General features: G+C 47.1%; 2 protein-coding genes across 5 annotated transcripts in view; both read left to right on the top strand.

The window, feature by feature from the left end:
- The window catches only part of Abcc5 (ATP binding cassette subfamily C member 5), a 104321-nt gene that overhangs the window by 7272 nt on the left and 84319 nt on the right, over positions 1 to 12730 (top strand). The gene's annotated exons all lie outside the window — the stretch shown is intronic.
- LOC121464755 (60S ribosomal protein L35a-like) lies at positions 3520 to 3889 on the top strand. Its single transcript, XM_041677818.1, has one exon. The coding sequence runs from the start codon at positions 3557 to 3559 to the stop codon at positions 3887 to 3889; it is 333 nt and encodes a 110-aa protein (XP_041533752.1). The 5' UTR covers positions 3520 to 3556.

The following is a 12730-nucleotide window of genomic DNA, read 5'->3' as shown; positions in this document are numbered from 1 at the left end:
CAGTGAAGCAGAACAAAAGAATCGTTTGGAGATATTTGCTCAGATTTCAGAGCAGTTGGAATAATTATTCTAGATAGCTGTAGGATAATCATTTTAAGTTAGTGGATGTGTTGTTTTTTATTTTCCTGGTTAAAAAAAAAAGCATTTTATCTTTTCTGGACTGGTAGAAGAAGCCAGTGGTCTGGAAGGGTGTCTAGGTTTGGAAAGGTCCGGTTTCTGTTAAGGTCTTCATCACGTGAACACTTCTCAGGCCTCTGTCGTGTGGATGCCTGTGGCCTCTGCTGCGTGGATTCCCGTCGGGCCTCTGCCGCCTCTCGGGCCTCTGCTGCCTCTGCCATGTGAGTGCTGGTGGCTGTGGACTTCGGAGCTGACGCTGGTGTCTTATCAGCCTGAAGTGGCTTTGGTTCTTCGGAGGTTGAAAGTCGCTGCTTACTCACCAGGTCTTCTTTGTCCCCACTGTGGTAGAGAATGCCTTGTCGTCGTTCAGTATCTAGTGTTCGTTGATGCCACTTTTATAACCGTGCGTCTTTATTATGTGGTACAGTGCCTCTCAACCTTCCTAATTCTGCCACCCTTTCATACAATTCCTTATGCGGTGGTGACCCCCAACTATAAAGTTATTTTTGTTGCTACCTCAAAACTGTAATTTGGTACTGTTATGAGCCATAGCGTGAATATTTTTGGAGCTAGAGGTTTGCCCAAGGGTTTGTGACCCACACATTGAGAACTGCTGATCGAGATCTTGTGTTAGTGGAACATTTATTGAATGGATGTCTAGTGCTTGTCAGGACATCAATAGTCCAGGAGTTAAATCTAGAAAAGTTTTAAGGGTGCATTGGAGCAGAGCGTTGAAGGATGATGGGGGTGGTGAGGCAATGGAGATGCTGGAAAGGGCCTGGCGCGTTGGACTTTGAATTAGCCATTGCCCCTTTGTGCAGTAGGGTTAAGTGAGATGGCACACAGAAGACTTAGGAGTGGGGCGCGGTGTGGTCGGCCCTTAGGTTAGTTATCTATAGCATGGGGTGTGTAAAAGGGTGCACTGGGGACATTTCTGCTTGCCATGCCAAGAAGCCTTTTTTTATGGGCATAAGGAAGCCATTGGAAATGAATGAGATTTTAAAAATCACTAATTTTGAGATAACTGAATTTGCATGCAATTATCTAAAAATAATAATGAAAACCACTACAGGATTGACAGTGGTCTAGCCCAATGATTTATGAAAAGTTCAGCAGTTTGGGTTGGGAAGATGAGTTGTTAATCCTGTTGTGATATTGGACTAAAATTATGCAAGATTTGATACTGGGGAAACCAAAAAAGCATGGAAGGATTTTTTTTGCTGTTATTTTTCTATAACTGCATGTAAATAAATGAATAAAGTAAACAGAATAGAGGGCGACTTTCCCACCCTCAGACACAGGTGAGTTCAGCTGTGGGCACACACACAAGTTGCTGTGTTCTTTGTTAGGGTGCTTAGGTCACTACATACATGCAGTCATCCATTTTTCCTGTGTGTTCTTACCCGTATTAGGGGTGGTTGTCATTTTTATTTTAGCCAATCCCATAGATGCTTCTGAAGCCTTAGTTTGGTTTTTGTTTGCATTTCCTTAATGTCTACTGGCCTTGAACTTAATACAGAGATCTTAAGGTTTCCTTTTGTTTTGGCCCTAGTATTGAGATTGACCCTAGGATTTCTTGCATGCTAGGCCAGTACTGCCCGTGTCTTCAGCCTTTACTAGGTGGACCTGGAATTTATCTCCCAAGTATCTGGCTTGTGCTTACTAGGCCTTGCTCTTTTCTGTTCCTCTAGGCGTGACAGTATCATATAGCCCTGACTGGCATGCAACTTTTGATCTTCCTGCCTTAGCCTCCTAAATAATGGAATTAGAGGTGCATGACACCACCTTGCCTCTGAGAATTCACTTTTGTTTTCCTTCCCTGCCCCCCCCCCCCCCAGGGTCTCACGTAGCCTAGGCCAATCCTGAACTCACTGAGCACAGCTGAGGCTGGTCTAAACTTCTGATACTCTTGCCTCTATTTCCTTAGTGCTAGAATTTCAGGCCTGTGGTCAACACACCCAGCTGAGGAGAGACTTTTCTTTGTTTTCTGTTTTTGTTTGTTTGTTTTGTTTTGAGATAGGGTCTTTGTACTAGTGCTGGCTGTCCTGGAACTTGCTGCCTGCAGCCTCCTGAGAGCTGTGTATTACCATGCCTGGCTGAGAAGAGATTTTTTTCTTTAAACTATATTTTTATTTTGTATTAGTCTTGAAATAACTTAGAAAAACCCTAGACAGAGGCGAGAGAGGGAATAAATAGAGGGAGCGTCATGTGGGAGAAGCTGGGGTCTGCTTTCAGAGGCAGGTGAAGAAGGAATAGGAGAGGTTGAGGGCTACCTCTGGGGCGGCAAGGAGTCTGAGATTGACTAAGTTTAAAATGGAAGAAAAAGAAAAATTGGAAGAAGAGAGAGTGAGTGATTTTGACCACTCCTGGGCCTTTGGCTAATATCCAGTGTGAAAAGTGGTGGCTAACAACATTCAGTGTGAAGAGTGATGGCTAACATCCATTGTGAAGAGTGATGGCTAACATCCAGTGTGAAGAGCGGTGGCTAACATCCAGTGTGAAGAGCGGTGGCTAACATCCAGTGTGAAGAGCGGTGGCTAACATCCAGTGTGAAGAGCGGTGGCTAACATCCAGTGTGAAGAGCGGTGGCTAACATCCAGTGTGAAGAGCGGTGGCTAACATCCAGTGTGAAGAGCGGTGGCTAACATCCAGTGTGAAGAGCGGTGGCTAACATCCAGTGTGAAGAGCGGTGGCTAACATCCAGTGTGAAGAGCGGTGGCTAACATCCAGTGTGAAGAGCGGTGGCTAACATCCAGTGTGAAGAGCGGTGGCTAACATCCAGTGTGAAGAGCGGTGGCTAACATTCAGTGTGAAGAGCGGTGGCTAACATCCAGTGTGAAGAGTGATGGCTAACATCTGGTGTGAAGAGTGATGGCTAACAAGATCCAGTGTGAAGAGCGATGGCTAACATCCAGTGTGAAGAATGATGGCTAACATCTAGTGTGAAGAATGATGGCTAACATCTAGTGTGAAGAATGATGGCTAACATCCAGTGTGAAGAATGATGGCTAACATCTAGTGTGAAGAGTGATGGCTAACATCCAGTGTGAAGAGTGATTTTGACAGGAAATGTTGGAACCCATGATGCTAATGTCCAGTCCTCCCCATTTTGTTGAAGTGATTGGCTAGGGTGTGCAATGGCTTCACTGGATTTTTCTTCTGTCAATGAGAGGATCTGCCAGTAAAGCCAGCTTTACTAAGTTGGTCAGGAAGTGTTTTTTTAAACAGAAGATTGGTAGGAAGTCTGTCAAATTTTGGGAACTCTTTTCTTGTTTCCCAATCTCTTAAATTTGCTATTTTCCTGATTTTCTTAACATTTTTGGCTTAAAATATTTAAGAAATACTTTAAAAAAAATTCTGCTTAGAGGACCGTTCGTGTTGCTGCGCTTTGGGGTCCGGTTTTTGGGGCCTGCTGGGAACAGGACTTCTAAAGGACAGTATGTCTGGAAGGCTGTGGTGCAAGGCCACTTTTGCTGGCTATAAGCGAGGTCTCCGGAACCAGAGAGAGCACACGGCTCTCCTTAAAATTGAAGGCGTTTATGCCCGAGATGAAACTGAATTCTACTTGGGCAAGAGATGTGCTTATGTGTATAAAGCAAAGAACAAAACAGTGACACCTGGAGGCAAACCAAACAAAACCAGAGTGATCTGGGGGAAAGTAACTTGGGCCCATGGAAACAGTGGCATGGTCCCGGCCAAATTCCGAAGCAACCTTCCTGCAAAAGCCATTGGACACAGAATCCGTGTGGTGCTGTACCCATCTCGGATTTAAACCAATGAAAAGTAAATAAATAAAAGTGGATTTGTGCTCTTGTAAAAAAAAAAAATTCTGCTTAGTCTTGACTTAAGCAATAAAACCATAGTTTTTTTTTCAGCTTGCTTTATAATGTACATTATAATGATGGTATAGCTGTTCAGTGTCTTTAGAAGTACACATATCATCTCAAGCCTTCTTGGCTACCTCCAGTCAAAGCCATGGTTTCCCAAATACATGCACTGGAATCTGTCAGCAATGTCAGTTTGCTCATGGCAGAGCCAGCGTAATGACAGAAGTTTTCAGACTTGAAATGATATTAATGTTTTTAGGGATGAGAATACACTTTAAAAAGAAAGAAAACAAAACAAAACCCTGAACAGCTAGCCGATTGGGCAGAGCACAGCTTCTTGCTACAACTTCGTGCGCATCAGGTCCGCATGGTCCTTAGAGAGCAGTTCTGGGTCAGAGTTCTTAGGTGCTGGTCTACCTGCACTCATCAGAAATGAAGAACAGTCTCTCTGCACAACGAAAGGCAGATGCACTTTGTTTTTCTAATCAGAAAAGAAGACTTTCTTGGCCACTGCTGACTTTCCTTCTCCAGTTAACATGTAAGCAGACCACAGAGCCAAACAGACGTCAGCAGCAGAAAGGAGTAGGACAGCGCTGTGGAGAGGACTGATATGTCCTTGATGACACCTTCACCTTCACACAGTTCTTGGTATTGTGTGTGATCAGATTTTTTTTTTAATAGTCGGGGAAAATTGTTAATCAGTTACATTTAAATATCTTTAGTTTATTACAGATACTAGGAGATAATAGGGTCAAAATTTGTACCCTTTAGAACTATAGAGTTTGTGCGGATTGCCACACATAGCCCGAGTCTTAGCGGACATCCTTTACTCTCACGTGTTAGTGGTGTCTTCTGTGTGGTCAGTGCCTTGAGTCTAGGCATACGTGTTGGTTGGCATTGTCTGAGCTCAGCTGTAGGCTTCTCTGGACCACTGCTGCACATTGTCCCTAGCCTGAAGCACGGTTCTTCCAGCACAGCCCTTTCTGGCGTCTGTTCATGTGTGCACGTGGAGAGTATGAGTGAGTCCAGGAGCTCTGAGGCGTGGCTTTGAGGTGCTGGTGTTCGGCCTGCGGCGTTGCACACGTTAGGCAAGCACTCTGTGCCTCCCCAGTACTGATTTATTTTATTTTATTTTATAATGTGATGTTTTCGTTTATTTAGTAAGGCTGTTGATTTGAAGGAGAATGGTCCGCAGTTGGTAGAACTGTCTGGGGAGGATTCGAAGATCTGTCAGTGACGGTGGGCCAGTTAGCTCTTTCTCATTCTGCCTGTGCTAGTTGTCTCAAGACAACTCTCTCTGCATGCTCCCCGCCATGGAGACAGAAGAGTTCTAAGAAGACACACCTAGGCTCTGACTGCCATTGTACATTTTCCCTGATAAAGCTGTGTGTGTGTGTGTGGGGGCTTTCCTGAACTTTGGTTGTGTGGTGATTCTTCTTGATAGTTGCAGATTAAAGTCCGGGTACCTGAGGAAAGGTAAGAGTGGGAAATGACCAGAAGCCAGCCAGGGCTCATGCCGTCATGATTGTATTGTCTTTTCTCATTGGTGGAACTGTCCTCCCAGCCAGAGTATTCTGCATTACCTAGGAAGGTCACAAAGTCAGAATCTGAAATCCCAGGGATCTTCATTTAGCACCAAGGCAGATTCTTAGCATTGGCTGTAGTTTCCATAGTTAGCTGCTCAAGATAATTTTAGTGAGTTCAAGTTGTAATTTAGGGATTAAGGATATAAGTAAGTCTAATCTCTTACAGAAATTACTCTAAGCCATTTATAAAGAAATAGGGGCTCATTATAGACATATGTGAAGGATGTAAGATTATATCAGAAAAATAAATCTCTTCTCTACCCAGAGACGATAGAAAGCTTTCATATGACATTACAGTTTTAGGGAACGTGACCCTAAAAGCTTCTCTGGGTGAAAGGCATGTGATTTTGTTCTGCTTTTGCTGCCTGTGAGTCAGCTCAGTTTAGGAAGGACAGCAGGATAAAAATTAGTATTTTATATCTCTGCATTTTTCTCTGTTTTGGTCTGCAGTAATTTTACACCTTCTGGAGTATAAGAATCCCTGTCCCTACCCCATTTCCTCCCTGTAAGCATCTGTAAGTTCTGTAAGGCTCAGGAGTCTCCTAAGCTTGCTGGGAATGAATGACACGGTAGCTGGCCTTGCATCAGATACGGGTCTCAGTGCTGGTCCCAGCTTTCCAGGCAGAGATGACCACAGTGCTGCTGCTGCTGCTGAGAACTGCTTGGGGATTGATTGTCTATATCCACAGCTCCCTGAGTCCCACAGAAAAAGAAAACTGTTTGAAGGAGCTTGGTATTCATTCTCTCTCTCTCTCTCTCTCTCTCGAGACAGAGTCTCACTATGTAACCCTAGATGGAACTCACTCTATAGACCAGACTGGCCTCAAGCTCAGAGAGATGTGGCCTCTGCCCCTGGAGTGCTGGGAGAGAAAAATGTGCGCCACCACACCAGGCATAGCTTCCTGTTCTTAAAGTAACTTTAAGCGCCACTGTTTATTAAGGTAACTTGGAAATTACAAATGGCCAGTGGAAACTTTTTCGGTAAGCTCTTGGTTCTGTGTTTGGTAGCTTCTGCTAGTGCAGTCTTGTGTCAGTTGTAAGATAAATGGTCTCTCCAGAAGCCTTTGCAATGGTTGGTTCTGTACGCTTCAAATGTGCTGACGTGCAGTTCTTTAGGTCCACTGAAGTCCGCTAATTCGTAGAATTAAACTTGTCTAAGCTTTCCTTCCTCCGTTTTAAAAGACAGAGTTAGCTGTTTAGATGTTACTGTGCTCTCATGATTCAGGACTCTTTCATGATTCTGGACGTGGGCTCTAATCCTCATACTTGGAAGGCTGAGGTATAAGGATAATCCCACATTTGAGGCCAGCCTGGGCTGTGCAGTAAAAACATATTTCAGACACCAAGCAGATTACTTTCTGCATTTGTCATTCAAAGAATCAACCTGATCTTGGCAGACATGATAGAAAACCATGACTGACAAAGTCTACTCATGAAGGCCTGAAGCACACCCTTCCAAATGTGTGCAATATCCCAGGCTCGCAGCGTCCATGCCAGACCGACTGTCCTGCTCCTTGCAGCCTTACCCCCCTGAGGGTGTGGCTCAACAGGCTTTATCAGCAGACCTGAGTGCAGTGCTGTGAGTTTTTCCGAGGGGTGTTTCTGGAGTTGGATGACTCAGACAGAGCTGTCGACTTCTCTTTGAAATGTTAATTTTACCGGCCAACAGTTTGGCCCAGTGTATGGGACCATCAGAAGGAGCTTAGATGGCTGGTCAAAGTCAACAGTATAGACTGTGGTCCCTGAACTCGACATTAAGATACGTTTGCTTTTGGAGCAAATATTGCCCAAAGGATTTGTGTGCTAGTCTGTGTCAGAGAAATACTTCTATTTGGTTTTGAGAAGTAGGTACACAATCTGGGTGCCAATAAAACTAGCTGGGGCGATAGCTCAGCGGGTAAAGTGCCTGTCTTGCAAGTGTGAGGATCCGAATTTGATTCCCAGTACCCATGTGAAAAGCTAGGTACAGCAGCAGCGAGGGAGACAGACGGGAGAATCCCTGGGCTGATTGTCCAACTGTGGGTCCTGAGGAACCTGCGCTCGACCCTGGTTTCTGCATGAAGGAAGTTCTATTTTAGTGTTGTGTTTGTTTTCCGAATCTAAAAACGAAAAATCCTGAAGGAGTTTTCAGCAAGACCAACATTTACACGGATAGAGAGATGACTGAGGTTAAGAGCACAGGACCTGAGTTCAATTCCCAGCAACCACATGGTGACTGGCAACCATCTATAATGAGATCTGGTGCCCTCTTCTGGCATGCAGATATACATGCAGGTAGAACACTGTATACATAATAAATAAATCTTTTTTAAAAAAAAAAGACCAACATTTGCAAGTTTTAGTATCTCAATTAGTAGTTTTCAAGTGAAACTACATATTAACATCACTTGAAGAATGTTAAAAGGAGTAATAGGGCCCTGTTCTCGATACACCAGCCAGTCTCCACAAAGTGAAATGCAGGTAGCAATGGAATTTTAAAGCCTCCTGGTTTAACTGCCCTGGGAACCCCCAAATCTCATGGAATAAAGGCAGTTCTCAACCCCTGTGTCAGTAGTTATCCACTGTGGTTGCGACCCCTCTCACAAGGGTTGAATAGCAGATATTTACATTACCGTTCATAACTAGCAAAATTACTGTTAATGAAGCAGCAACGAAAATAATCGTGTGGTTGGTTGGGGCCACCACAGCATGAGGAACTGTGTTAAAGGGTTGCAGCATTAGGAAGGCTGAGAACCACTTTCTTAACCACTGAGCTCCAAGTAGTTCCTCATCCTGTGATTCATTTGCAGTTTAATCCTTTGAAACTTAATCGTGGTATTAACAAATTGAAATCGAGACCCCCCACATGGTGTGACAGGAATTTTGATTTGCTTCGAATCAAGCTTACACAACAACTTATAAGTTCTTCCTCATTATGGGGCAATTCCAGTTTACAGACTGCAGAAAATACCTATTTTACCATGCCAATACCATGTTCATTCTTTGGCTTATGTGTTTGCCCTTATTTGTGACTTGCACCGATAGGTGGGCATGGCAGTGTGACTGACTTGATTTCTTCTTCCCAGTGTGCATGCTTACTGGCTTGCTCAGCCTACTTTCTTTTACCATCTAGGACCACCAGCCCAGGGTGGCACCACCTTGTGGTCGGGCCCACCACATCAGTCATGAGTCAAGAAAATGCTCCACTGTCTTACCCATGGAACAGTGTGGTGGAGGCATTTTTATGTGAGGTTCCCCTTCCAGAATGGCTCTAGCCAGCACAACTGTTAATCAGAAGAGACTCTAAGGAGAAGTGTAATGGGCAAAAATCTCTAAAGTGATTTATCATACAGCATTGGATGCTGACCATACTGCTTGTGAGGCAACCCTTGACATTTCAGTAACGGGTCGAGTTCTGTGTGCCAACTCAGAGTAGACAGGTAGCCTTCCAGACACCCACCCTCCCTCCCTCCCTCCCTCCCTCCCTCCCTTCCTCCCTTCCTCCCTCCCTCCCTCCCTCCTATTCCACCCTTCTTTCTTTTCATGTTAGCATTCCAAAGTTCTTTCTAGAATCTAAACATCTGGTGAGATTCCCAGGTAACTGAACATAGCAGGACTGTGTGTCCTTCAGAGGAGTGGATCCCAGGTGCAGGACCATGTGTCCTTCCTTCAGTGGATTGGATCCCAGGTGCAGGACCGTGTGTCCTTCAGAGGAGTGGATCCCAGGTGCAGGACCGTGTGTCCTTCAGAGGAGTGGATCCCAGGTGCAGGACCGTGTGTCCTTCAGAGGAGTGGATCCCAGGTGCAGGACCGTGTGTCCTTCCCTCAGAGGAGTGGATCCCAGGTGCAGGACCGTGTGTCCTTCCCTCAGAGGAGTGGATCCCAGGTGCAGGACCGTGTGTCCTTCCCTCAGAGGAGTGGATCCCAGGTGCAGGACCGTGTGTCCTTCCCTCAGAGGAGTGGATCCCAGGTGCAGGACCGTGTGTCCTTCCCTCAGAGGAGTGGATCCCAGGTGCAGGACCGTGTGTCCTTCCCTCAGAGGAGTGGATCCCAGGTGCAGGACCGTGTGTCCTTCCCTCAGAGGAGTGGATCCCAGGTGCAGGACCGTGTGTCCTTCCCTCAGAGGAGTGGATCCCAGGTGCAGGACCGCGTGTCCTTCCCTCAGAGGAGTGGATCCCAGGTGCAGGACCGCGTGTCCTTCCCTCAGAGGAGTGGATCCCAGGTGCAGGACCGTGTGTCCTTCCCTCAGAGGAGTGGATCCCAGGTGCAGGACCGTGTGTCCTTCAGAGGAGTGGATCCCAGGTGCAGGACCGCGTGTCCTTCCCTCAGAGGAGTGGATCCCAGGTGCAGGACCGTGTGTCCTTCCCTCAGAGGAGTGGATCCCAGGTGCAGGACCGTGTGTCCTTCCCTCAGAGGAGTGGATCCCAGGTGCAGGACCGTGTGTCCTTCCCTCAGAGGAGTGGATCCCAGGTGCAGGACCGCGTGTCCTTCAGAGGAGTGGATCCCAGGTGCAGGACCGTGTGTCCTTCAGAGGAGTGGATCCCAGGTGCAGGACCGTGTGTCCTTCAGAGGAGTGGATCCCAGGTGCAGGACCGTGTGTCCTTCAGAGGAGTGGATCCCAGGTGCAGGACCGTGTGTCCTTCCCTCAGAGGAGTGGATCCCAGGTGCAGGACCGTGTGTCCTTCCCTCAGAGGAGTGGATCCCAGGTGCAGGACCGTGTGTCCTTCCCTCAGAGGAGTGGATCCCAGGTGCAGGACCGTGTGTCCTTCCCTCAGAGGAGTGGATCCCAGGTGCAGGACCGTGTGTCCTTCCCTCAGAGGAGTGGATCCCAGGTGCAGGACCGCGTGTCCTTCCCTCAGAGGAGTGGATCCCAGGTGCAGGACCGCGTGTCCTTCCCTCAGAGGAGTGGATCCCAGGTGCAGGACCGTGTGTCCTTCCCTCAGAGGAGTGGATCCCAGGTGCAGGACTGTGTGTCCTTCAGAGGAGTGGATCCCAGGTGCAGGACCGCGTGTCCTTCCCTCAGAGGAGTGGATCCCAGGTGCAGGACCGTGTGTCCTTCCCTCAGAGGAGTGGATCCCAGGTGCAGGACCGTGTGTCCTTCCCTCAGAGGAGTGGATCCCAGGTGCAGGACCGTGTGTCCTTCAGAGGAGTGGATCCCAGGTGCAGGACCGCGTGTCCTTCCCTCAGAGGAGTGGATCCCAGGTGCAGGACCGCGTGTCCTTCCCTCAGAGGAGTGGATCCCAGGTGCAGGACCGCGTGTCCTTCCCTCAGAGGAGTGGATCCCAGGTGCAGGACCGCGTGTCCTTCCCTCAGAGGAGTGGATCCCAGGTGCAGGACCGCGTGTCCTTCCCTCAGAGGAGTGGATCCCAGGTGCAGGACCGCGTGTCCTTCCCTCAGAGGAGTGGATCCCAGGTGCAGGACCGCGTGTCCTTCCCTCAGAGGAGTGGATCCCAGGTGCAGGACCGCGTGTCCTTCCCTCAGAGGAGTGGATCCCAGGTGCTGGACCGCATGTCCTTCAGAGGAGTGACTCTTGCATCACATTCTCCTTGTCTGACATGGACAGGGCCCAATAACACAGCCCGGCTGACCCTTCGGCAAGTGTTTGTGGAAGAGTAACAGAAGTGAGGCAACAGTGGCAAATTTTGATTTTTAGATAAAACAATCCTTTCTATTCCTTTACTATTGGACTCCCTATTCATATTTTATTATTACATAGGATATTGAGGATTAGTGTCATCTCAACCATGATGGTTTGCCTTTGTCAGGACAGATTGCAAGAAGTGCACACTCTAAAACCCTAGCCATCTTGTCACATGACTGATGCCACATGGCACTTAGAAAACCTACAGGAAACAGCCTTGCCTGGCAACTCTCTTTGAAGTTTTCAAAGTTTCTTTGAGTTTGGTATCTGCCTGTACAGGAAATAGCATAACTCTGAAAGAATGGAAATAGTCATTAAATGTGATCAAAGAAACAAAACCCATGCAATCTGCATTTTAAAATATTGTCGGGTCAAAAAAAATTGTTGGGTCCTTTGCTTTTCTATTAATAGGTTAAAAAAGACCGTCAGTAGGTATTTTATAATTACTCTTAGCCAAAGGCTAGTGAAGAAAATGAAGGTAGTGGGTTTTGCACATCAGAATTGTCAAGTTTTCTTCCCCTCATCAGGAACAGTCTCAAATATCATAGGTGCTTGGGAATTTGTAGTTACGAGAATGAAACAGTTTCAGTTTCTTCTTAGTACTAGTGGATGATACACTGTGCTGTTAATCTTATGTCAACAAGCTAGAGTCATTTGGGAAGAGGGAGCCGCAACTGAGAAGATGCCTCCACCATACTGTACTATGAGCAAGCCTGTGGTCCATTCTCTTGATTAATGCCCAGCTCACAGTGGGCAATGCCATGCCCAGGCTGGTTGGTCCTGGGTGCTCTAAGAAAGCAGGCTGAGAAAATCATGAGGAGCAAAGCTGTAAGCAGCACTCCTATGGCCTCTGCATCAGTTTTTCCCTCCAGGTTCCTTCCTTGAGCTCCTGTCATGACTTCCCTAGATGATGGACCACAAGCTTTGTGGTAGTTTGAATGAGAATGGCTCCATAGGTTCATAAATTTGAATGTTTGGCCCCCAACTGGCGAACTGTCAAGGAAGGATCAGAAAGTATGGCCTTATAAGAAGAGGTGTGTGGTGGTTTGAAGACAATGGCCTTGTTGGAGGAAGTGTGTCACTGGGGTGGGCTTTGAGGTCTCATATGTTCAAGCCAGGCCCAGGGGCTCTGTCTTCCTGCTGCCTGTGGATCCAGATACAGAATTCTCAGCTCCTTCTCCAGCACCATGTCTGCTTGCGTGCTACCATGCTTCCCGCCTTGAAGGTAATGGACTAAACCTCTCAACTGTAAAGTCCACCCCAATGAAATATTTTCTGTGTAAGAGTTGCCATGGTTATGGTGTCTCCTTACAGCAAGAAAACTCTAACTAAGACAGAGTGTATCACTGGGATAGACTTTGAGGTTTTAAATTCCACACAGGCCAGTCTCTGTCTGTCTCTGTCTCTCTCTCTGTGCCTCCTGTCTAGATCAGGGTGTGAGTTCTCAGGTACTGCCCCAGCACCATGTTCCCTGTCATCATGGTCATGGACTCACTCTCTGAACCGCTAAGCAACCACCAAGGTGTGGAGCAGCTGTGGAGTGGTGCTCAGAAGATCCTGAGTCCCAGAAATCTGACCCT

The sequence above is a fragment of the Microtus oregoni genome, unplaced genomic scaffold (assembly GCF_018167655.1).
Source record: "Microtus oregoni isolate MIOR12 unplaced genomic scaffold, Mior012 000029F_ref0000214, whole genome shotgun sequence".
Classification (NCBI taxonomy): Eukaryota; Metazoa; Chordata; class Mammalia; order Rodentia; family Cricetidae; genus Microtus; species Microtus oregoni.
The sequence above is the reverse complement of the archived record's forward strand: the minus strand, read 5'-3'. Positions and strand labels throughout refer to the sequence as shown.